This window comes from Lonchura striata, chromosome 9 (assembly GCF_050655825.1).
Source record: "Lonchura striata isolate lonStrDom1 chromosome 9, ASM5065582v1, whole genome shotgun sequence".
In the NCBI taxonomy this organism is placed as follows: domain Eukaryota; kingdom Metazoa; phylum Chordata; class Aves; order Passeriformes; family Estrildidae; genus Lonchura; species Lonchura striata.
Genome location: NC_140711.1, coordinates 20,678,254 through 20,704,285, shown reverse-complemented (window position 1 = coordinate 20,704,285; position 26,032 = coordinate 20,678,254). Strand labels below are relative to the sequence as shown.

The window sequence follows — 26,032 nt, the reverse complement described above, 5'->3', positions numbered from 1 at the left end:
TACCCGTGGTGATGGCACACGAATCACACCCGCTGCAGGTGTCAGCTCCTGCTGTGGCACACGGAGAAATGAAATGCACAGCGGAGATCGCGCAGATAAGGGCGACACAGACTTGCTCCCGTTCCCAAGTGCCAGCAAGGGGTGACCCGAGCAGGAGGCAGGCGCTGGTTTGGGGGTGCTGCTCCCCATCCCGGCTCTCAGCACAAGCCGGCAGCAGGGAGATGGCAGCGTTCTGCCCGGGCCGGGGCTTCGGGGGCCACCCGAGGGGACACCTGGGGCTGCGGGTGGCAGGGGCAGGTGGCAGGCAGGTGGCAGGCAGGGAGCGCCGGCACGGGCGGGCAGAGCAGTCCCGGCAGGAGGGCAGCGACCCGCGGGACGAACCACGCCTTCCCCCGGTCTAGGTGGATGAACCACGCCTTCCCCCGGTCTAGGTGGGATGAACTAGGTGGATGAACCACGCCTTCCTCCCGGTTTAGGTGGGATGAACCACGCCTTCCTCCCGGTTTCTCCCCATCGATTACGGAAGGAGCCGAGATGGCTGCTGCAGATACGGACAGGGCTGTGGGTCCTGTCCCCCGGCTGCACAGAGATCCACGACCCAGGCCACTGAGGTTTTGTAGCCCCTGACACAGAGACCCAGGATTTCTTAGATGTTTTTAAGATGTTTCTGGTACTTTTGTTAGGCAACGTCACTGCCTGCTCAGCATAGTTTGCAATGCAAACACCACACAGGGACCACCTCCTCTGGAGCTGCTCAGGGGAGCCAGGACCTGCTAAAAATCACCATCACTTTTTTTTTTCCCCCCAGCTCAAGCCCTTAAGGCTTGTCTGCCCATGCCTGATTCCCACCAAGCTCTCTGAGGTTCAACAATATTATCCCTGGGAGTTTTAAACTCAAATACATAAAAAATTCACATGCAGTTAACCTAAATAACAAGCTTAGGGTTTCCAAGAGACAGCCTTTCAGCAGCCCAGCCCAGCTACCCGAGGTGTGTGTGCCTCTGAGTGATCACACCGGGTAGCATCTGCGTATTTGCCACCAGCACCGAACCTTTCTATTAAACCATTCTCTGGAGGTTCATCATGGTCCTTTGTTTTAAATGGATGGAAGGAGTCCTGGCTCCTGTACAGGGGAATATTCCAGCCAGGGACACATCCTTCACCTCCTTACCCTTGTGCGGTGCCTGCACTGGAGCCGGAGCATCCCTGTGTTCGGACTTCCTCTCTGATTTTTTTTCCTGCTTTAAAAACCATCAGTTTCCAGTAGCAGAATATCCCCCTGATTTTAGGCAAGACCTGTGCTGAGAGTTATTGCTTAGAGGGTGCCAGCTCTCAATTGCTCTACACTTCAGTCAGGAATGCCCTTCTTTCTTTCCTCCCTTTTTTTTTTTTTTTTTTTTTTTTAATTTATTTTTTTTTCCAGCAATGTTGTAAGTAAATTCACAGCTGAACAACAGTGGGAATAGAAGCCCTCAGAGCTGAGGGCTGCCTACATTACAGGTATGGTAATTCCAAACTGATCCTCCTTTGTGCTGATAACAGGGCTGGCTATTGTTTTCCTGAAGTCCACATGTCTGAAAACACCGCAGGCGTAGATAATTGCAGTGAGCATGTGCTTTTGAATCTGTTTCTAAAACACGCCTGGGATTTAAGCTTTTTAAAAATCATGACCCTGATTCTGCTTTTTTCAAACTCAAAAGCAAAAATTCCCTTGGCTCGAAATGAAGAAGGGTCTAGCTCTTAAATACAACTTACAAAGGGGAAAACGTGCCCCTCTTTTTCTTTTTTGTGATGAAAGAACAAAGCCTGAAAGCTTTCAGCACTTCCCCAGCTTCTTTCTCGCCCCCACTCCCTTTAATTTTACTTCCATTTTTACGTGTAGAAAGTCAGATCTTATCTGAAGTGACAGGACAATTTGAAACTCTCCTGCTTTCATATTTTTCTCTGTTGATGATACTCATTAGGTTAAGTTTTTTCTTTGGCTATAACTGGTTTCTTTCAGCTTCTGGTTGGGCACTTGGCTCCCAAGGGCCACCCTTTCACCCTTTCATGTTGTGCCATTGGACAACTGAGACTGGAAACCTCATACAGCTAAAGAAAGAAAACCAGTTAGGGACAGCTGAATGAGCAGGATTTTCCCACAGGCTATTTTCTGGTGATAACCAAGGTACCTTTTGGCTTCTTTATTATCTAACAGGGTAACAGAATTTTGGAGACCATTTGCTTGGGCTCTGAACTTTCATTTTACTGTTGTTGCATGTGAGCTATTGCTCTGCAGTTCCTCCATCAACACACCAGCGAAACACAACACACAATAGAAAACGGGGAAAATCCTGAATAGATTGTTCTATATTTAATATAGTTAAATATATATAGGATAGGACACATGAAAGGAAAAAAGAAAATTTGACCTATGTATCTGTGTGCCTCTTGCCTATCTCCTTTTACACCCCAAAAAAAAGTGTCCTGGCCAAGGTCTAAGGTGCTCAGAGTGACATCTTCGTGGGGCTGGCTGAGCCAGGAGGAAGATGAAGCTGTAAACAAGTTGTTACTCAGCTCTCCCTGGTGCAGCAGGGCCGCATGGCTGATGTTTGTGTCCTGGCTCCTTCAGCTCCTCCTCGTGTCCCAGCTCAGAGGGATTATAATTACATCTCACTTTACCGATCTTTTTGGCTTGCCTGGATTGCTTCCACAGACCTGCTCGACTTGTTTGGCTGCTGTTTATTATTCAGCACGAGCCCCCACCCACTGCCCTTTCATGTGCATTCATGTTTGTGTCTAAAAGCCACAGAGGGACATTTTTTGAGGGGGAAGGTGATGAGTGTTTGCTGCTGCCTGGACCCCCAACTCTCCAGAATTCTGGGGCCAGTCATGGGGCAGGAGTGAGTCCTGTCCTTGTCTCAGTGCACAAAGCAAGGACAAAACAGTGGCTGGTTTGGTGAGAGTGAGTCACTCCATTTCAAAATACGGAAAATTTAATGAGACGCTTCCTGAAACCTGAGTTTTGCTCCCACAAGGCACAGGACAAAATGCAAACCAGGATATAGCAAGAAGCTAAGGTGAGGGTGTAAATACAGGCTTGATTAAGGACAGAGTGGGTCCCTTCCTGCTCACCCATTTACAATTTCAGAGTGGGTATCACACAGGCAGATGCATGCAGTGCTGATGGAAACAGCCTCTCCAGGTAAACCTTTGCTGTCCCTGATGATTCCAGATCCCAAATTCACACTGGCTCTTTGAGCAACATGGCTTGGACACTACCAGTGAGAATCCCTCACTGAACACGGGGCTGCTGTTTCACTCGAGGCTTGATCCTACCTGTTGCAATTATGTGTAGAGGAACATGATAAGGGCTAAGGATGACACAGGAGATTTCAGACTGCTCTGATTCTGTGTGAAGAAATGTCTGCACAGCTCCATCAGCAGCAATGAAATGGAAGGGGGTTCTTGGAGCAGGCATCTCACTGACTTTGCATTTTGACATTGCCCTGTGGCTGCAGGTCTCTGGCTGCAGAGAGTGGCACACAACTTTCCCAGGCATTGTCCTGGGGAAGGCTGTGACAAGATCAGAGAAAAGAATGAGAAACAATTCTTACCTTCACTTGCTGCACCTGTAGTTGTGTACACGTGGAATGTGCTATGGAGATTTGTTTACCAAAGGGTGATTTCTTAATTAGCCAATGGTGATGGTGTTTGGATTGAAGGACCAATTAAGTAAAACTGTATCAGACTGACTGTAAGGGTGATGGGTTTCTTAATAAGTATAATATAATGAAGTGATTGATCAGCCTTCTGGAATCACAGAGTCAATACTAATTATTATCCAGCCAGGGACACCATACTGTGACATTGCCCTTTAGAAAAAGACCTCAACATATGGCCACAGTTAAGCTTGCACTCAAATCCACAAATCTTAGAGTGACTCTTGATCAAGTGTGTGATTCACCTGACTCTGAAGTCACACCATGACTTAGAAGCTGCTCCTCAGTAAGGTTGAAGGGGAGAGCTGGGCTGAGTCAGCCTCCAAGACTGATCCACTGGTCTCAGCTGGGAATGGGATGGGCTCCTAGCCTGTAGTTCCTCACTCAAGAGTGTCCTTGTACCCATCAGGATCCCAGGCTTTCACCAAGCTGTGCCAAGGTGTCCAAGAGCTGGGTTCCTTAAAGGGAGCAGCTCAAGCTGGACTCCCTGAGGAGCTAGTGTGCACTTCCCCATTCTCTGCCTAGACACGCTCAAAGCCAAAGCCAGGGCCACCCTGAACAAAAGCAGCCTGTGCTGGTGCTGACCTTTGGCATATCCATGTGAAAGAGGGAAGATTTCATTCATGTTCCTGCTCTGGTCAGTTTGGAGCTGCAACTCCAAGTCCCCCCAGGGCAGTGCCCTAACCTTGAGCTGGTGGCTTCCTGTCCTCCACTCCAGCTGAGGTGTGTCTGGGTGTGAAAACACTCATCAGGGACTCAGGACAAGCCTCACATGCTCCTGGTGAGTCAAGCACCACTCTGGACATCTGAGTGACTCAAAGGCTGTATCTGTACCCAAAGGCTGGGCTCCAGCAGGTGCCATCCCTCCATTCCTGCTCTTCGTGCACTGCTGTTGGGCCAACACTTGCAGGAAATGGCTTCCTGGCTTCTACTTGGATGGTTGGACACAGGCATTGAGGGGGAGAAGGGATCATTCAGGTTTCATCAGGCTTCTGAGACACTGCTGGCATTGGAGCAAGCCTGAGCATGACTGGAGTGAGGCAGTTGGGACAGCAAATTCCAAGGGAGGAGAAACTGCACCAGAACAAAGGAAGTTTGTTTGGGGACAGAAACACAAAGAAAAGTCCTCATTGTTGCAGCTCTAAAAGAGAGATTAAACTGTTTCTAAAGTTAGGTGACTGCTCCCTGCCCCTAAGCCATTCCTCATTTGTCACTCAAATTATATTTAGACCTGGGGCAGCACCTACCTGTATTAAACTGAATTATTTGCATCCGAAAAGAGCTGTTAAAAAAAGAAGGTTCAGGCAATGCAACTTATCTTGCTTATCTGACCTCCTCTGACATTACGGTGTTGTATCTGTGGCAGAAAATCTTCCTCCACCTGGACACTGCTGCTGGTGCTGCCAGCTCAGCCTGGAGCTATGACCAGGCACCTACTCTCTGCTAAAGCTTCTGCTGACCTTAATGGAAAAGGGGAGAGCCTTTTTTGGTGACTCACACCATTGAGTATCACGTTGGGAAAAGAGCAGCTGAGACCAGTAAATTAGCTTGCTTTCATTTACAAGAGTGAGTGTTCTGTTGGATGGGGAACAGGGAGGCAAAGGGTGGTTTGTTTATCCAAAATGAGAAAGGACTCAGTTTAAGTTTCGGTGGCTGTTGGAAGTCCAGAGTCAATACCTGAGGATTGCCTCAGGGCATTTCTAGGTCAGAAAAATCTGATGGCATTTTCAAATAGTACAAGTCTGCAGAGATTGTGATCATTTCTGGATTAGAACTGATGTGAGCACCCAGTTGAAGCAGGGTTCACCACTGGTTTTGTCAGAGGCTTGTCAACCACATTTATGATGTTTTATTTGTAACTCAAGGGCTTCCTATTCAATCAGCTGCAGTCACAATCTTCTGTGATCAGAATCAAAGGAGGCCTTTTCCTAGTGGGTCCAAGCCATCCCTTACTGCTCCAGCAAAAGGAAAGGTGAACCTGTTACATCTTCCATCTGCTGCCTGCTTAATTCAATCTAGATAAAAGCTAGCTGTAGCTCGTAGCTCGTTACTGTTTACTGAATGGTAGCTATGGACAAACTCTCTTGGTTTGAATATGGATCTCAACCAGATGAGAAAAGGGATATGATGCCAAAGGTAGCTGTTCTAGCAGGATAAAAGGAAAACTTCTTCCCTTCCTGTGTTGTTATAACAAACAAATGGACTCAACCTTTTTCCCAGTGGGATCTCCACACAAAAATAACAAAAACTGCCCCACAAATGGCAGCAGTTCCAAGCTTTCATTACCCTTATGATACTGCTAGAAGTTTTTTTCAAGCAGATGATGGAATAATGTCTAAGGCTCTGGCACTGGCCTTTGCAAACAGTCCAGTGTGTGTGTGTGTGTGTGTGTGTGTGTGTGTGTGTGTGTGTGTGTGTGTGTGCCACCTACAGATATGCATGCTTGCATAAACACACTTTTTCTCCTGTTGGTCCTAGTCAGAACAGATCCCCATTCTCCTCTCTACTGAGCAGTTAAACTTCTCCCTGCTGGAAGGCTCCCTGTGCTGGGCTGGGTTATGTTACACTGACAATCACACACACAACTTTTCCAAAAGACAGAATTACCCTGAGAGCCTAACTTCACCAGTCAGCTTAAAATCTGACTGCTCATCTGTAACAGAATCTCACTAGTTGGTGTTCACAAATGAGCAAGAACAGCTACTGCTGCTTTTTTAAATTGCTTCCATCAGTCTTAATGGGATGTTGGAGCTGAATGAGTGTAAATATACAGAGGCGGGTGTGGGAATGTGTCCCAGGTTGCACCCACCACATTCTTCTGGTCTTCTCTACAAGAAGATATCATCACTACAGTAACAATCCTGAGCCATCCCACAGGTTTTGGGACGGATGGAGCCCACATCCTCCCTTCCCCACCTGCCCTAGACAACCAGAGATAAGCTGTGGGAAGCTGACTCTGCGCCCAGCCTGTTCCTCTGATCTGTGCATGCAGCTGCCTCCACAAACAGAATTAAAGCCACATGAGAAACATCCAGCAGGAAAAAATAAATCTCTGACATGGAAGAGATTTCACTGCCAACAGAAGCCCCAAGAATCACGAGGATGAAGAATTACTGGTGTTAGGAGCAGACCCATGCTTGTGGGGAGGGACATCTTCTGCCATCCTAGGCTGGGTGTTATGGCACATCCAACAGCAAGTGCACAGGTGATCTCCACAAATATGTGCAGCCACCTATCCTGGGAAGGAAAACACTGCTACTGGCACTGGGCAGAAACAGGCTTTCATAGGAAATCGCCTCAATTGCTCTTGAGAGGAAAAGCTATGACTCTGAGAGGAAACTTTCCATTTTTTATTAACTACATTGTAAGTTGTTTTGCAGTTGAATTCCATGGAAAGAAGGAAGAGTGTGTGTTTAGGTTTTATCAGCATTTTTTTCTGAACTTCTATTAATTCTGCAAAAAGATAAAACCTCAAATATCCTGAAAGAATCTCCTGTGGGAAGTCATGGATGTTGTAATCACTGCTTTTAGCTCCCATTTGTCCATGAGATGTGAATCAAAATTACCCATGTCACAGGGGAGTCTCAGAAAAGCCTTTATCTAAATCTCATCATGGAAGAGATTAGCAGATCCACTGCTTTACTTGCACATCTGTGCTGTAGCAGGAAGGGAGCAGAGCTTGCCCTGCACTCAATGTGCCATCTGCAGCCATTCTGTAAGAAATGCTTAAGTGAACTAAAGAGGGACAAGACTATGGTCAGTTCCAAGACCCTCTGTGCTGTATTTGTCATATCATTTCCAAAGGTATGTCTTCTTTAAAATTAGTAGAACAGCCAAGTTATGCCTCAGAAGGGAGTCCAGGTGCTTCAGGCTCAGGGACACTGAGCTCAGCACTGGCTGCTTCACTGGAGCTGTTACTGTACTCCAGTCATGCATGAACAAGTTGATTTAGGTGTATATATTTTGTTCTGTTCCACCCTTAATATATTATGTATTTTTCCAAGCTCTGAGCTGTTTGTATGGCACCTGGCACAACTTAGCTGAAGCCACTGCTCAGAGGGGCTGAGGGCTGACACCATTTATGTAACACTAAAATAATTTGGGTAGAAGTGCACCAATGGGAACCTCTACAAGTTCGTGTGCACTGTGTGTCACTGCCCCTTTCACACGGCAGATTTCATTACCCAGGTGAATAATAGGAGGAAAGGGAGGGCTAAGTTCTGAACACCAGGACACAGATAAGCAAGTTTGTCCATATTAGAAGGGGGTAAGCTGGCTTAGAGTAGATACTTTACAAAACAGTTTGAATCCCCTCCAAAGCCCTTGTATTTTTGGGTCCAAGCAGATAAAGCAATGCAATCCTTCAAGTGTTCTTGGTGTTGACACACACTGCTGAGCTCTGTGTATGCCAAGATAAAGAGGCAGCCTCCAGTAGTCCATTATTCAGTGCCAGACAACTTGATTATGATAGAAACAAACTACTCTTTTGCAATATTGACATTGTGATCTATGGCAACAAGTTCTAAAAGGCCTGTCACATTTTGAACTACTGCTATGCCTGTAATTAATGTTTTTAACTTCTTTCAAAACACCTGATATGTCTTCTTTGGAAAAAGGTTCATGCTGAGTGCAATTCTGTAAGAGCAATTTTCATCTGCTCTGAACTTTGGTCATCATCTTTCAAAGCTGGCCTGAGCCTGGCTCTGGGAACAAATGGTAAGGAAATTCTTATTAAAACATTGTCTTGTAGTGATAAGAGCTGCTCTGAATCAGGACTAACTCTTGCCTTCAGTAGAAATAGGTGTGTGCAAGGAAAATTTCATCATTCCTCTGAAACATTGGACTCCAGGCAGTCTCTTACTTAATGTTCCAGTTTCTGAGGAATTCTGTGGAAAGCGTGGGAGCTTTGCTAACCTGCCTTGCCTAGGGAGTCATTGGTACCAGAAGTGTTGTCCTCCCCACCACTGTGCCTTTCTCCCTTGCCTCTGAGCTGCAGGGTGTCAGCCCAGCTCCCTGCCTTCTGCTGGCCTGACCCTGGGCTGACAAACCCAGCAGAGAACTCTTCACTCAGCTAAGGGTGAGTGAAGAGAGTCCAGAGATGGCAAAAAGAAGGACTCAAGAACATATGGCTGATAAGGATGGAGCAAGGGAGACTTCTCCTTTTCCAGGGCAGCTTGAGGACTGAGTGGTCCATCTGTATCCTTGACGACAGGCAGAGTTAATAACTCCTCACTTCTGGGTAGCCCCACACCAACACACACAGAGCTCTCTGGGCGTGTGGTGGATTTTTAGAGGAGGAGAAGCACCAGCACAGATGACAGAAGACACAAGTTCAAAGCCTCCTGGATCTGTAGGCACTTCACTTGGTTTCAGACATTTAGGGTTCAGGGCTATGGTTTGCCTGCTGCCCATCTGTAAGCAGAGTGAAGACACTGTCCTAACTCACTTGGCTGCTCTGAAGATGATGAAGAACTTAGGTATAAAGAGCCACATAAGTCTTGTGGAGAGAAGTACTTGCTCTGGAGTTAGCTTGAATTTCAAACAAGTGTTTTCTGTATCTTCAGGGCTCAGTCCTGCAGTCTTACCCTGAAAGATGCTGCAGACAGCCTGGAGCAGTCCCAGGAGCTCAAGGCTGCACAAGTGTAAGCAATTACTGCTAACAGCTCTACCAGGCAACAGAGAGGTGTGTTTGAGCCAGGGCAATGTTGTATCCCAAAGCAGGACCTGATCACAGAGCAGTAATTATTTGCCGTGTGTCTGTCTAGTACCACCCTGGCTCCCCAGCCTGTGTGTTGAGATCATGTGTAGTGTTTCTGTTATCACTGTTGGTACTGACAACAATATTCTCACCTTCATTGCCTGGACTCAAAACCAGCACCAGCTAGAGGAAAAGTCATAGATGGGGGATGGAGCTATGTTTTCTGACACCGCAATCAGTGATTTGGGGCCAGCTCAAAAGCATTAGGAAAATCCTGCTTGGTCCTGTGCTGACACTTGAAGTCTAATTAACCTTGGCAGTAGTTCTTAATGAAGAGTGAGTGTCACTGCAGCAGGGGCTGGGCTGTCACATCCTACCTGGGTCTGGAGGGTTCAGGGGCTGCTCCACCCACGAAAGCCACAGAGCTCAGCCCCAGCTGAGCTCCTGCCCATTATTTGCACAGGGATGGCCCAGCCCCAGCCCTCTGTGGAGCTGTTTTCCATGTGGATGGAACACACCACAGCTCCAGTGTGAGTGAACACGTTAACATCAACACAGCCTTCTCCCCAAGCTAAACATATTACAGCATCAGCAAATTACAGGGCACTGTAAATTAGACTCCCTCTTGTGCAGACTCTGCTTGCTGGGCCAAGGCCACATCCCTCCCTGAAGGAAGGCAGTGGCCGAGGGTTTCATTCCTCCTCATCTCCCCTGCTCTGTGCACAGGGCTGCTTGGGCATGGTCACGTTTCTGCTCATGCTCCCAGAGCATCCATCCCACGCATACTTCCCAAAGGATGCTTTTGTCATGTTACAATATGACAGTGGCCAGTAAATATCAACAAAAGCGACTACCCGTAGGTCTGGGTCAGTTCTGAGGCATTTTTACTCATTAGGGGGGAAGAAAGCACAGAGGAAGGGACTAGCTTTCCCTTCCTGTCCCAAGTTTCTGAGAACCTGAAGTCAGGGAAGGTTCAGAGAAAACTTCAGAGCACCTGTGTTGAAATCCTGGAGTCAGATAAACAACCAGACCTGGCTCTCTAACACATGTTTTGGCCAGTGTGTTTTTACCAGACCTTTTCTAGAAAATGCAGTGTGGAGAAATGTTATTGTGGGTCTGGGAAAACAATAATTAAAAAGAACCGTTGAGCTCTTTTCTCTGAAAAAACAACAAATGCAGCCCACACTCTCCCATCCCCCTTAGCGCAGCTGCCAGCCTTGCTCGCAGGAGTAGCCCGGGGCTCCCAGCTGTGGCTGGTGGGACACAGCTCTGCCAGCCTCGGGACTGGGGCTGTGCCATGCACACCTCAGGGCAGCCACCCCTCCGGGAGCTGCACTGAACGAGAAAAGCCGTGATAGAGGAGCAGACACAGGTAAATGATTATTTACAGCTGCTGTGTGGGGAGTGTTACACAAGGGGAGGGTGGAGCACGTTCCACCGCCCTTCCACGGTTGTGGGCAGAAAAGCCGATCACCACCGTGAGGCTTCTACTCCCCCAAGACGGAGTTAATACTGTTTACCTTGTAATGAGAATGCTATTTCTTGCTTTTTTTCCCTTGGCTGGGCTTGTTTTCAGGCTCCTCGGCTGCTGTCCTGCTGGGGCAGCTGGCTCCAAGGGCAGCCAGGAGTGCTGGGCTGGGAGCAGCAGCATCCCATGCCTCCCACCTGCTGAACCTTGCTGTGTGGTTCAAAACTAAAAGTCAAAGCCCTTGGCTGCAGTGGGAGGTGAATCCACGGCAGGGGAGAACACTGGTACTAGCGCTGAGCAGCTTTCACATAGCTGGGACTTTTCCAGGAGCTTAGGAAGTAAGAAAACTTGGCAATAGCTAGTTATATGTTGTTCTTCCCTCACTTTCTCCTTTTTATTTTTCCCCATTAAAACCCACCTGCAAGTGATAGGACATTGGCAAATGTTGTCTTTGTACCCCTCAGTCCTGGGGATCCTCTGCCCTGATGTTAAAACACAGTTTTTTATGTCATCACATCCTTCACCTTCCTGGACAAGAGGCAAGTGTGGAATTTTATGATGTGGTAGGTGAAGTACAAAAACATCATGGTAAGAATGCAGACTTGTGCAATGTCCCAGAATGTGCCACCCAGCCTGGCTGTACCAGCCAGCAACAGCCTGGAATGGTCAGATGGACCTGTCTGGTGATGCAAACACTTTTCCAAATAGTCCTTCTTCTAGCAGAGGGAGGACCTGTATAGCTACAGTGAATCAGGACACAATGGAAGCAGAGCCATTCTAGAGCAAGGCAAAAGTATGGGAAACAACATCTGACATGAAACCCACTCCTGGGCCTGGCTGATGAACCAGATGGGAGTGGAGAGCAGCATCTGTGCCTCAAGGCAAACCCAGCAGATGTGTTACCCAGGTGGGTTACCCAGGGCTTGGTCCCCCGCCCAGGCAGGACCCACCAGCTGAAGGCTCCCTATGGCCCCTGTGGCAGCAGAGCAGGAGCACCCACAGGCTCCATAGCTCAAGGGGCTCCTGGTATCCACAGCAGGTCCCTGCAGAAAATGTAGACCCTAGGATCACAAAATCCCTGATGCAGTATGCTAGGAATCCAGGCAGGGCTTTTCTGGAAAAGCTGTAGGAGTTGGGATGTTTTCCAATCAAGCACATGAGGCTCAACAAAGGAGTGATTTTCCCTTTCTGCTCAGTGATGCAGATACCCGAGCACAGGACTTCAGGAGCTGCAGAAAGGGTCAAGAGCAATATGCTATAGAAGAACAAGCTCCTTGTCACAGGCTGGACTTCTAGAAGCAGGGAAACAGCTACAAGGCAAATTGAAGAACCAGTGGGAGTGGAGGAATGAAGTCTAATGAAGGCGGATGGCGAGGACACCCTTGCAATACTGTTTGTGCTGCAATCCAAAGGCCGGTTCAGAAAGCTCAGCTCAGTTGGATGCAAAGCCCTGGCTGAAACACGTGGTTATGGTGAGCCTGTGGCTCCTCTGCCCTGCCTGACACCAGCCATCTCCTCTGCCAGCTGGTAGGTGCTAAGGTGGTGGGCAAACAGCATTGTGGGCAAGTAATCCTGATGGGCTAGCTGCCAGGGCTTTGGCCACTTGTGAGGTCTGACACTGCGGGGGCATGGACAAAGTGACAAGTAAAGGTCCCCTCCAACCAGGCTGTTCTGTGATTTGACTGCAGAGCTGGCACTGTACAAAGAGCTGACCACAAATAACTTTTCAGGTAGGCTTAGGTGTAAGACCCTGCTATCATTGGCAGCTTTTAGCTGTCCTTTGTGAAAGGACTGAGACAATTTCACATCACTGTCACTTCACTGCCTGCCCCAAAGTTACTCCAAATGTCTCCATGCTCAGGGACAAAGGCTCAAGCTCTGTCTGTCTGTTACTCATCTAGATTTGTAAATCTGCTGCTTTTGAGCAGCTTCAGGTTACTAACATTTCTGGAATTTTCTCTTAATAAGAAGTCCTTCATTAACTTCATTCCCTCAGTAATGCCATTATTTCTGCTTCTGCCTTATATTAAAAAGATTCTGAGCTTGTATAAGTGTTTCACAAACAGCTGTCAACAGCTGTCACTAGGTCTTTTAGCTGTTTCTGTGATCTTAAATGTCAGTTTTCAGTGCTTTAATACTATTTAGGTACGTGTTCAGGGCCATACAGAAAACAAAGCCAAATTTATTACAAGAAGCTCCTGTGCAAATCAGAAACTGAATCTGAAAAAGGCATTGGGCATGGATGATTTCTTAAAATTATTGAGTTGGAGAAGCCAAGAAATCCAACAGGCTGATGCTATTCCAAAAACATCTTGAGGTCTCTTACTCCTTCAAAATATCTAAGCAATATAAATGAGCATGTAATTCCCACTGACAGTGAAGTTCCCTGCATAGTATGCAGAGCTCTGGCACCATGTGAATAATAAATATGATATGGAAGAAGGTGCCAAAAAGCAGTCAAAGTTCCCATTGTTTGCAGAGACAAATGCCATCATTTCATTGCAAGATGGCTTTAGCAGCAGGAATGTCAGTCACGTGTAAAGACTGAAATCCAGTGAGAAACTCCCCCAACTTTCAACCCATGCCATTTCCCACTCCTTTTCTATGTAAACTACAGCAGAGATGGCCAAAGGGTTGTAGGAAACATGGCCAAGTAGAATTGCATGATCATGGCAGAAAGGGAGAGGAAATGAAAGTTTGGCTTTGAATTTTAAAGCCAAGTTAAAATATAGCAAACAAACAAGGTAGCCTCTGGCTCCTGCCTCTGTGCCAGCCTCACACACAGATCTGCATCTCCTGCAGTGGTCTATTTTTGCCAGCTGCTGAGAAGTCTTACTGGCCATTTTGTAGGTGGGTTTGCTTTCCTCTTTTCTTCTGCCCAGGAAACCTCAGAGTAGAAGTTGCAAGAGTCCTTGGAGAGGGAGAAAGCATGAAAACATGGGAAAAAATTAATCTCAATGGAAATCCTTGACTAATTGACAGGTTGGAATAAGAATGACCATAGACCCCAAACTATGCCAGGCAACCAGCCTGCTCCAGGCACTGCAAGCTCACTCAGCCAGCCACATGCCTGGCTGTTTTGCTCTGCCAGCTTTACAAGGCCTAATTAGCTTTGCTCCTATTGTTTGTAATTACAAAAGCAAACAGCCCTTGGAGATTGAGGGGCTAGAGGAGGTAGCTCCTTGACTGAGCTTAAGAAGATGTTTAAAATACAGTTTGCCTCTCATCACAAGTACTTAAAAATATGAAAGGGATGAACTCAAAATCCCAGTGGACATAAAAAGGTTTCCAGGGCAGGTAGAAGCAGGGGGATAGAGTGTTGCTGTCCTGGCCAGGGATCACTGCAGACTGTAAGACCCCATGCCCAACAGGAACCATTCTCTACCTGGTCTGCAAAAAAGGTTGTGCTGTCACAATAGAAGAACAGTATGCTCCCTGAAGGGCCTTAGAGTGAGATGAAGAAGTCACACATGGATCAGCAGGACTCTGCTCTGAAGACAGAACACCTCTCCTACACCTTGGCTCTGTGCCCCATCCCTTCCCCATTCCTGCAGCTCCCACTCCCCTGCCAGGGACAGTCTGCCTTGCCCCTGCCCCTTCCTGCTCCACCCAGGGTGCAGCCTGCCTTGCCGAGGAGCAGAGCAGACCTTCTGGTTCCTGGGCTGCAATCGGGGCAATTACTGGGTGAGTTTCTGCCAGAGGCCACAACTGCCTGACTCACTGCAGAAGATCTGTCCCCACCTATGTCTGCTGTAGATACACACAGCTAAACAAGCTCCATCCTGGCAGGCAGGCTCCCAAAAGCCCAAGTCCCACTCTTCACTTCCATGTGCACTGTTCCAAGTTCTGCTCAAAAACAAGAAATGAAGTAATAGTCTGATTTTCCTTAAAAAAGTCCATTTATTGAAATTGTTTAAACACTTTGTACAAGTTCCCAGTACAAGCATCTGCTCCCTGGCTCAAGGTTAATGCAAATACAAAAACACAGACTTCAGCAGCTCTTTAATGTGACCTGAGCTGCCACCTCCCAAGACAAGAGGTCTCCCGAGGCAGCTGCTGTGCACAGGCAATTCCCCATGGAGAAGGGGAAGCCATGTGGCCCAGCTCCAAGTACAGGCCAACATCAACTCAAGCCTGAAGCAAATGCTCTGGTTGGTTTCTTTTAGTAACTTTATGCTGCAGGAGTCAGGTACAACAGAGGTACAAGGCTTGTACAGACCACCAATGTGGTACACAGCTCAGCCAGAGGCTCTCCCTGTCTACAGAAGGAAACGATGCCTCTGAACATAAACACAGTTATAAAGCCTGGTCAGAAGCACCAGTTTCCTTCTATACAAAAAGGCTGAGCTTTGGAGAAGTGGCACCATCCCTCTAGGAATCGCAAGACTTAACTCCCAGTGTCAGCCAACACCAAGTGACTGAGTGGGTGTTTCAGGGAAGGGGTGGGACCCTTTGATGAACAGCATTATTATTTTATTAGGTATGATTTAATATGTAAGGATGGCTATATCTTAAAAATGTTTGTTTCTTCCTCTTTGGTGAGCTTGGATTACAAGCAAATGCCATAACCTTTGGGTCAGTTTTCTTGGAATTTGCCTTCATATCATCACTGTAAGTGTTTACAAGAAATAGACAGGATGGAATGGCAGTGTGTGAGGTATCCTTGGGGAAACATCAGGGAGTGGCAGTGCATTCAGTTTGGTTTAGCACAGCTAGCTGCATCAGGCAGAGATTGGGAAACTAAGCCCAAATGAGAAAGCCTCAAGGAAAGAGGAGAGTGTAAAAGGTGACCTGTACCACACACAGGGATAAAGCTTCAAGCTCAGCTGCCAGGAGGGGAACATGGAGAAACAATCACTGGCAGCACTCAGTGTCTAAGGAACAGCCACAGCCTCACCAGGGACACACAGTGAAAACAGAAGGCAATCCTTTTTCCTTGAGCTCTTCCCTGGTACCAGGGAAACCTGCAGATGCTTTGGAGTCTGGTAACTTCTCTGGTCTCTACCTTACACTGCATCTTCCATTAGCCAACAGCATGTGCACAAACAGAGCGGATTTCCACTTAAGCCACAGCAATTTTTTTCTGACCCTTTGTCTGCATGGAAAGGAGGGTACTGAAGATGATGCCAATAAGACAGTACAAGAGCATTTTACATCTCTTCAAACATTCTTACATGTAAAGTCTTTTCCCCAAAATTATGTTTCCCCTTAAGCTATTGGTTTCATCATTCTGTATATAATATATGTTCCTTTAATTTCTACACACACCACACTGGGCTCTAACTTATGGGACTGAATTGTTACCATCTATTTTAAAAAAAATAAAAACAACCAACTAAAAAAAGCACCAACATCCGTCTATAAAAACAGTATCATTTTCCCTTTTACTCCCAAATACTAAACTTAACCCAAGCTTGGAGGTTTTATCTTTCCAGTGGCAATACCTATGAATCTAGGCTAGCCTTCCTCCATGGGCTGGGAGAGAAAGGAGAAGTTGCGTCCAGTAGCAAAGAGGATTACAAAAATATACACATTTTTGGGAGAAGAGGAAGGCAGAACCTAGAGCCTGGACTCTGCTCAGGACAGTGGCATTGTAGTGTCCTCTCCAAAATGCTTTCACTACCAGTGCTGGTGGCTCCTCTTGTTTGTTTCATTATACATAATCCTTCCCTGTGGAGGAGGCATTTTTTGGGTAGCCTCGGGTGGGTGGATATGAAGTTTCTCTCCGTGGACAGGAGCAACAGAGGAAGGATCCCCCCAGTATGGCCAGAGATGAAGCTGCCCAGCCAATGAAGAGAGCTGATCCAAACTCAAATCTGGAGAAGAAAGAAGAGAAAAAGTGGGAATCACTGTAAACCAGAGGTATCACTTTAGTTATACATTCACACAAAGCAGAAGGAAGCAGAAACTGGGATGGACGTGGCTTCCTAAAAGGCAACAGCTTGGAGCAGTCAGGCTTTGTTGACCCTCGAAGCTCAGAGCTGGGTTTCTCCAGTATTTTGGGTCACCCCCAACAGCTGCAGGGCAAGCTCTGTGCAAACCAGTCCTTTAGCATGTAGTGGGGTAAAAATCACAGAAGTCCCACCAGTGATGTCTCTGGCAGTAATGTTACCTTAAAGCCAAGAGCCACATGGATAATGAGATCTGGTCCCAGTTCTTTCTGCACAGCCTGAAGCCAACCCAGCTACTTCAGAAAATTCCCTTTCTTTGTTTTGAGTGACTGCTACCCAAACCTAAGCCCTGTGAGTGTTTGTCATGCTAAACTATAGTGTGTTATACCAAATGGGTCAGTACCTGGTGTTGACAGGGGTAAAAGGGTCATAAAAGGCCCGAGCCACTCTGTTGCCATACCACGATGTGGCCACCAGCGCTGCCAGACCTGCACACAAAGAAAACAAAATGTCATGGCTTAAGAAAAAACAATCAGCAAAATCACTGCAAAAATAAGGATGCAGCAGAAATCAGCATCTGGAGTAAAGCTGAGCTGCTGCTACCCTGGAAGTTCTGAGCAGTTCTATTTAGTGCTGGTTGGAAGAGAAGTTGAGAACGGATTTGAGGCTTCCCACAGTTACACTGCAGCAAAGGCAGGACTGCTCTGCTGACGGCCTTTTCTCACTGAAGCAGGGTCAAAGTCAGCTCTGCCAACAGATATGGAAAGGGTGAAGTCCATATACTGTAATGCCAGTGCCAAGGTGCCTCAGGTAGCCTGAGCAGAGCCCTCTAAGGAGTTCCCAGACCAAAATGCTCTTGGAGAAACACGTCAAGCCCTCCCACATCCTGTACAGGATATATGCCACCTAGGAAACAGCACATTTAACACTCAACACATCTGTATGTTACCAACCTGAAATGATGAAGATCACCCCACCAAAGACAGCCATCCTCATCTTCTTCACCTGGTCATCTTCCATGCACTTCATGCATTTCATGCCTGTCACAGCAACAAATATTCCGACGAGCCCTAGGAGTATTGAAGCCACCATCAAAGCCCTTGTGGCCTGCAGACTGCCTGGAAGACAATAAGATTTGAGTTACCCACAAAGTAAACTCAAGATACAAATCAAAACTACTGGGCTCAGCAATCTATCTAAATATTCCTGCTCCTTAATACACAGGATACAGCCAAGCAAGACATTCCTTCTCATCTTTAGTCTCAAGGCTAAAGGATCATGCATCAGGATCAGAGGACTCTGCCTCTTCTAAAATGCATGGCAAACAAGGGCATGCAGTGGCTTTTCGCAGGAAATGACCTGGGAATTGCCCTCAGACTTCTTTTGTTCCTTGATCATTTGAATCCCAATTGGAAGGACACATCTGTTTATCAAAAGAATAATTCAGATTTAGGTTCTACCTTGACAAAGTACTTAAGCACATGTTTTAATATGAATAGTGACATACATATGAATAGTGCCACAGCAGACAGCAAGGACCATTTACTGCTCAACATTTCCAAAACCTGTCTTTCATACAAATAACTCAGTGCTGATTTTGTGCTATTCTCAGTTTGAGTCCCAGAGGGTACAGAAATACAATTGCAAAAGAAATAGGACTTTCCCAGGCAACTGAAAAATACCTTGTTTTCTTTTCTATATAAAATATTTAGCTTAATCGACTAAGATACTCAAATGTTTTCAAGAGCTTCTTGTGCTTTTGAAGAGTTGGAGCATGGGATGATGCCTCCCATAGTGAGTTCTCAGCAGACTTGATGTACCTTGGGATTTGTTTTTTATATGGAGACACCTGAATGCATGAGGACACACTAACACTATCTATGTGAGCTACTGAACTTAATTTACATTACTGCTTTTCTTTGGTATCAAGAAAATCCCAGGCATTACTAAAAAAACCCTCAGGCGACAAAACACCTGACTAGCAGTGAAATAAGAGCCTGAGCTTTATTGTCTGGCAAATCAGGTTTGTTTGAACAGAATGAATTTTCATATAGAGAGCCCTTTAAAGCCCTGAGAACAAACAGGGCTGGTTAATAAAATGAATAAGCTCCAAGGAGCATGCTGTAACCAAGGCACAGGTGTCCCCTGACACAGAATCTCAGGTCTGGAGCTCACCCCTCAAAACACCCTGACTGCATCCTCATAGAGCTCTGCAAAGCATTTCAGGCTTGAACTGCACGATTTAAGCCTTTAACAGAGCACCTGCACACTCAGTCAGGGCTGGCATGGCAAACCCATCCGAGTCCCTGCCACAACAATGGGCTCTGTGGCCCAATCTGAAACTCCGAGCTCAGACCTGGCACTGGCCAGAAGGAGAGCAAAGCCACACAGCCATGCTCTGTAGCTTCTTTACTACACTTTGTCCCACAGAACTGCTTGTGCAGGAAAACTCCTGTGACCCATACCAACACCAGGCTCTAATTTTGCTCTAAAACAGATCTGGATCTGCCCCTTCTCGCTCAATCTTATTGTTCTGTAAACACATTGTGAAACCAAAACACAGCAAAAAGACAAACAGAGCAACAGGAAGGAACACACTTTCATAAGATGAGTGTTGGCTTTCTTGGGAAAAATTCCTCAATCAGCTTGGCTAATATCATCTCTCACCTCCTTCAAAGGCGAAGGTGACACACCTCGGCACCACCCAAGTGTTAATCAAAACCCATCTGCTGCATGTATAGAAACCCATTAACAAAGCCAGTTGTCACTTAAGCATAAATCACCACTGCAGTATCCAAACTCGTTTTTAATTGATTTATCTCCACTGTCAGAGATTACACTCCAAAAGTAATTTCTACCTGACAAAAGTGATGCCAGTGTTCAGAAAGGCTTCAGCTGACAGGTTGCCACCCAGGCAACCAATTCAGCTGCCGTACCTTTAAGGCTAAATTGTGCCCTACAGCAGAAGCTCTGGAGAGGCCCATGGCTGAATACCAGTTTGTACTAGGCATGAGAAACTGTATGTTCTGCAGAGGTACCAAACGTGTTTTATCGAGACTACAGTACGTTTGGGTCAGTCTTACTGCAGAAGAAATTACTTTATAGGAGAGGGTTTTGAAAGAGTTCTTTCATGAAGCTCAAAATAGGCAATGCTATCTCTAAAAACTAGAAAAACTGTTATAAGGGCAGGAAAAAACGTTTCACCTTCACACACAGTGCCAAGGGACAAACACACAAAAATGCTGGAAAAAGTCTCTATGACCTCTAAAAACCCAACTGTGAAATGCACCAAAATCTCAAGATGTATAAGTATTAATTGGATGCATGCCACGACAGCTTTGCAGAAGCAGCTGAACAAAATACAGCATTGTGAGCATTCCCCAGGGCTGCCCACTCTCAGCAGGCGCTGGTGGGACAAGTCCTGCTGCCCTCGCCCCCTCCTCATGCATGGCTCCATGGCACAAAGGGACAGAAACATGTAGGAAACTTGCAGTGGGACAGCAGAACAGGTTGGGCCTTTGCAGAACATTCTGTTCCTTTGTCCCAAGAAGCTGTAATGTGACATGACTGTGTTAGCCAACCATCCTCCACCTGCCCTGTGCTCCCAGCACAGCCTGGGAGGCAGCGCTTTTGCAATGTGTACAGTGCACTGGCCAAAGTTAATCATCATACAAGCTACCAGTTAGTAACTACACATTAACAGACAATCTGTCAATGGAAGCTCCACATCCAGGGGCTGGGAAAGCTACTTTAATAATAGTTCTGTTGTTCACACAGGCCTTTCAAGATGCTTTAAAAATCCAAAATTATACAATATTGTCTCAACCTGCTAAACAGGACAGACTACTGACATCAAGTAGAAGTAATCCACAGCAATTTAACTTTACAACTTCTACCATATTAGAGGGAAAACAGGATTTCCCCTATCCTCCTTGCTGCTGCAACTGTCTCACCAACAGGAACAGGAAAACCCAGGCAGTCTTGGGAGCCCTTGGGATAAAAACAGTCCTACACAAGGTGAGACAAACTGTCCCGGCACCAAACAAGAACTGTCAGATGGCAACAGTGTTTTGTCAATACAAACCAGTATTCACTCTGAAGCCAAGCCTTTTGATTGCTGGTTAGCAATGAGAGACATGGCCTGAAAACCCTATAGCAACAAAGCAGCAAGAACTGAAGAACAGAGGCTTAAAATGCCCAATGACAATTAATAACATATGTGCACTCTACAGGGCATCAAAAACCCCAAAGTCCACAAACATGCAGCTGCAGCTCACACCTGTTTCACTGAATAAACCCCACATCTTAAAAAAAAAAAAAAAATACCAACAAACCATTCAGAATTATTGTTAGTGGTTTTGGACACAAACAACCTCATTCAGTTTATCTGAGGCCTAAGTAATATGCTTTCCTTCCCACAACTATCATTAACTGAGACAGAAGTAATTGCTGGTAACTGCTTAGTTATATAAAAAAATACTTAAGTACTTCACCTGCAGATGTTTGAAGGTTTTCTCTGTCATCCCATTCCCTTATTCAATCTCTTTATGTCATTTATATTACAGAAAAGCTGTTGGGAAAGTGCCATGGGATTTTTGTAATGCCTGTTTGTAAAGCAAAATTGCTGTAATGGCTTTGTGTGCAGATTATTCTCTGATAGGAATGCTCATCAACTACCCTAATTTAAAATAGGGACTTTTCCTTCCCTTCCCATGGGCCTTCATCCAACTAACTGATGACAAAATACAGGTGAAACAGAGGCTGTGCAGTTCCCTCTAATTTTTATGAGGGAAGTTACCCAGGAATTACAAGCACCCCTGCAGTATAGGAAGCATGTTCCACTGTCCACCTCCGAGAGAAGCCAGCAGCCTTCAAAGCCTTCCTACCGGGGTTTCATGAAAGCTGGATTCCCTGAAAGGAGCGAGGGCTGAGATCCTGCCGGTCTGCCCTGTCAGCATGTGAAAGTTACTTTAGTGCAGCAGGTGGGACTGAAGATCTGAGCAAGCAGAAACAGCTTCAGAGTGGCCAGCAAACATCTTTCACACTTTGCAGTTGTTCTCAGTATACACACAAAAGCTACTAATGGCTTGGAGGTTTTCAAGCCCCTTACCAGACCCTGCAAAAGCCCACCTTGCATACCCATCAGCATCAGACTCCAGTCTGGAGACTTTCAAAGCACCTCCCTACAAGTCTAAAAGATCATACCAAGGTATCCAGGCAGGACAAGAGACTGGGCACTGTTTGTTTTTCTTACAAAATAGGAAGGTTGGGAACTCCCTACTGCATGTCCAGTGCACAAGAGGCAAGTTCAGCAGGTAACAGTGACCTTGTACTCTGCGTGTCTGAAAACAAGTAAAGTTTGGTGCCCTCCTACCCTACTGACAAATAAAGATTGGTAGTAAGACAAGCATGATACCACCATTTCCAGATTCCTGGGCAGAGGAGACCTGGGCAGCCTGTTTTCCCACAAAGCCTGGAAATTCCCTTACCAAGAGATTTAGTAACACATAGTAACACCAGCTACTAAAAGCTGCTTAGAAGCTGCTTGTAGAGCAATAAAGCCAGCGTATTGCGACAGACTCCCATGCATCCCCTCTTGCAGGCACACCAGGGCACTGCACAGGAACAGCCTCGGTGGCATTCCAAGTAACCCTCTACCTTCTCAAAGCCAGCACAAGTGAGACTGTGTTATCACTCAATCATGATTTTTCATCAGGAAGGAACAGGATTGAGAAACACAGTAGCAAATTAACCCTTAACCCACATGAAAGCACAGATACCAGCAGGTTCTACCGGCTTAATCAAGATCTAAAGATGGAGAATTGGACACATGTCTCTCATGCTTTGTCTTTCCCTGGGCCACCATCCTAACTCCCCTACCACCAGAACTGAGCATCAGTAACCTGAGCATGAACTGTTCCTCCCCCCCACCCATTCTCTTCCCCAGCTCCTGGACAGGCTCAGCCCGGGTGGTAAAGGTATAGGAGGGAAGACTTCACATTTCAGCCATGTTGCTTGACCCAGAGGGCATTCAAAACCTTGTTTATTTTCCGGGCTAGGGCACAAAGGCTCATTGTGGATGTACTAGGTTTGGTGATGAAGTGATAGATGAGTCTCAGCTTGTCTCAGGCACAGAACCTCTCCCAGCAAAATCAAACAGGTCGATGAGTATCTTCTGCTAAAACAGCCTAGACAGGATCCAGAACAACATCTCTCCTGAACAGGAGAATGTGTTTAGGTGGGGCTGGAAACTTTCAGTGACAGGTACCAGAAGCCCTACTCCCTCCTGTCTGAGACCATCCCCCTGAGACCCCGAGGAGCACAAAGCTGGGCTAAGCTCCATAGACCATGCTGGAGGGCCACAAGAACAATGCTGAGGCTGTGCAACAAAGCCTCGTTGCAAGGGTGGCATTTGTTGCCTCTATGTCTGCGTGTGGCCACGCACTGCTTTTCACGTAAGCCAGCAAAACGCAGCCTTTCTGTTGCCTGAATAGGAGCAGTGACATAAGCCCTCAGCTGAACACAGCTGCGGGAGGAGTGCCAGCACGGGTGCACTCCAGCAGGGTGCCCACACGGGAAGCTGGAGCCCTCTTGGTTGGCTAATGGTGCTCATCAGCTTATGCCAACCCCATCTCTGCCTTGCAGCCAAACACTGACACATCCAGAGGAATGGCAACAGCCACCAGATGTTCCAAAACTTGCTGGCAGAGCCTTCCAGCATTCCCACAAACACGAGTTACTGCAGGTGCAAGAAGGCTCAGTCCTTTCTACAGGGACAAAGTAATTACAGATCTGAGCCTTTCCCATCAGTGCATACGGCTCTGACATGCGGCCCAGAGCACCTGGGGCATATGAAGCCCTGGCAGGAAAGCATGGCTAGGCAGAAGTTCTACCCACACAGCTGTGCCACTTCCACCAGGACATGGATGAATACAGTAAGGGAGCTCTCCACTGCACCTGTCCCAGTGTTTGGCTGTTGAATTGGGTATAAGTGATTTGGGGTTTTTTTTTGGTTTGGGATTTTTTTGGCACCTCCACCCAAATCAACACTGCTGGTCCCTACCCAGGCCTATGTAACTGCAGGAGGGACATCAGGAGGGAAAACAAAAGATAAGATGTATGTCCCCAGGCATGATCTGCCTAAAAGCGGGCAAGGCACAGCCTAAGCAAGCTGAGGGAACACAAGAACAAGGAGCCCTTTTGCCAGCCCTCACCGATTTTCCCTGTGAGGATAAACATACCCTGTTATTTGAGAATTCTCAGTCATACTGTTCTGCAGAGCTCGGTGGCGAGAACAGAAAAGGCCACCGCCACAAGCTCAGCCTGGGTCCCTGTCACCTCCCTCCCCTGTAGCCCTGGAAGAGAAGAGCCCGTATTGTTCGCAGGACAAAGGTGAGGGGAGCAGCTGGTTTCGGCCTCGGCCATGAATGGCCAGGTCAGGAGGGCCTGGGGCAGGTTTTGGGGATCCTGTTCAAGGCGGACTCCATTTACAGCACAATGGGCTGCACACAACCCCCGAGGCAAGGATACCTTTCACAAGCCATCCAGGGGGTGGATGGAGATTCCTCAGCCACTGCTGGCATCCTCGCCCCCCACCCGCAGTGGGAGATAAGAGGATTGAAGCTGAGCTGACGCATAATTAGCACCCCAAGCACTCCGGACTGCCCCGATCAGCGCAGCCCCGCACCCCGCGAGTGCCGAGCGGGTGCGCAGCGCTCCCCGAGGGAGCGACCGCACCTCCGCCAGCTGCGGAGCTCGGGCAGGGACCGGGAGCGACGGACTGGGCTGGCCGCGAAGGTGGGTCCGGCTTCACCGCTGACACACAGGAAGGGCTGGTGGCAGCCGGACTCGGGGACACTCCCCGCGGACCTCGGTTTACGTGAAACTGCCTGCTCATTCTTTTGGGAAAGAGAAGGTGACCAAGGTGGCAATTATTATTTTATTAATTAGGGAGGGACGAGGGTGTACCAGGACTCGAGATGAGACAAGGGGTATTGAGAAAGTAGTACATTTGTTTTAACCCCTTTGGGTGCCCTCTATGAGGCTCCAGCTCGGCTTGAGCACCCGAATGACACCCCAGCCGGCCCGGTTGATACCCTAGTGCCACCCCAGCCGGCCGGGCTGCAGCTCCTGCCTGCACGACATGGCTTCGCCGTCCTGGGACAAGATAAAAGACCCAAATATTATCTTGGCATACCAGCCTGCCTAAAAACTCCAGACAGCGCTACCTGGGCAGGACGCCAGCTCACCTGCCAGCCCTCAGTTTAAAAGCCCCACGGGAGGACTTTCCCAGAGAACAAAGACCAAAACAGTCAAAGGCAAACAGGAGCCGTGCTCCAAAAGCCCACGCCAGCCAGGCTGCTGAGCTCTGCTGCCGCTCAGCCGTGCCCAGCTGGGCAGCCCAGTCCCTGGCTGGACCCCCACAGCCAAAAGCTCTCGCAAACACGGCGCTTTCCGGACCGCACGTAGAGAATCAGCGGGCAGGGCGATGCGGGGCAGCTCGGGTCCTGCCCGGGCAGTGCCCTGCAGCGGCCCCGCTCCCCTCCCGGGGCGGCTGTGCCGAGGGTGCCCCGCAGGACAGCGGGGAGCGACCCGAGCTCCGGCGGGGAGCCCCAAGAGACACGCACCCGACCCCGACAGGATGAGGAGTCAAGAAAGAGATGGGGGACCCCGAGCCCTGCACCTTCAGCCCTGAAGGGGCAGGCTGAGTAAATTCAGCGGGACAGAGCCCGTGAGAGCCGACAGGCACCCGGGCGGGGCAGACCACACGGACGACGGCACAGGACACTGGACGTGCAACAGGACTGGCAAACCCAGTCCAAATATTTCATCCTGAACTTGGACGGGACCGACCCGGCGCGGGGCAGTGACCGTGCGGGAGCAGTGCCCTCCGCCCGGCCGGAGCGAGAGGCGGAGGGGACGGCCCCGACGGGACGGACACCCCGGCACCCTCACCGCCCCCAGCCCCAGCTTACCCTCCAGCTTGAGCAGCGAGTCGTACACCTTGCACTGGATCTGCCCCGTGCTCTGCATGGCGCACGACATCCACAGCCCCTCGTAGAGCGCCTGGGCCGTGACGATGTTGTCCCCCGCGTAGGATGCCATCTTCCACTGGGGCATGGCGGTGCTGATGATGATGCCGATCCAGCCGAGGAAGGCCATGACGAAGCCCAGGAGCTGCAGGCCTCCGCTGGCCATGGCTGCGGCCGGGGGCGCTGAGGGAGGCACGGAGGGAGGGAGGGAGGGCGCGCGCCGCTCTGCCCCGCGCGGCTCT

At 48.1% G+C, this 26,032-nt stretch overlaps 1 protein-coding gene and 1 long non-coding RNA gene across 2 annotated transcripts; one reads left to right on the top strand and one right to left on the bottom strand.

Annotated features, from left to right (window-relative positions):
- On the top strand, window positions 1-15,618 carry LOC146766654 (uncharacterized). Its single transcript, XR_014957230.1, has 2 exons — window positions 1-8,417; window positions 12,064-15,618. It is a non-coding gene; the product is annotated as an uncharacterized LOC146766654 (long non-coding RNA).
- CLDN1 (claudin 1) lies at window positions 14,748-26,032 on the bottom strand. Its single transcript, XM_021536848.3, has 4 exons — window positions 25,734-26,032; window positions 17,712-17,876; window positions 17,162-17,246; window positions 14,748-16,683 (listed from the first exon to the last, which is right to left on the bottom strand). Exons 1-4 carry the CDS (start codon window positions 25,954-25,956, stop codon window positions 16,521-16,523), a joined length of 636 nt encoding a protein of 211 aa, XP_021392523.1. The 5' UTR covers window positions 25,957-26,032; the 3' UTR covers window positions 14,748-16,520.

What these genes read in the sequence shown, in the direction of transcription:
- CLDN1 (XM_021536848.3), bottom strand. Translation starts at nt 25,956, where the DNA reads ATGGCCAGCGGAGGCCTGCAGCTCCTGGGCTTCGTCATGGCCTTCCTC. An exon ending in CTCGCTGCTCAAGCTGGAGG is followed by an intron (nt 17,877 to 25,733) that starts GTAAGCTGGGGC and finishes ATTGTCTTCCAG; the next exon opens with GCAGTCTGCAGGCCACAAGG. An exon ending in TTTACCCCTGTCAACACCAG is followed by an intron (nt 16,684 to 17,161) that starts GTACTGACCCAT and finishes TTTCTTCTCCAG; the next exon opens with ATTTGAGTTTGGATCAGCTC.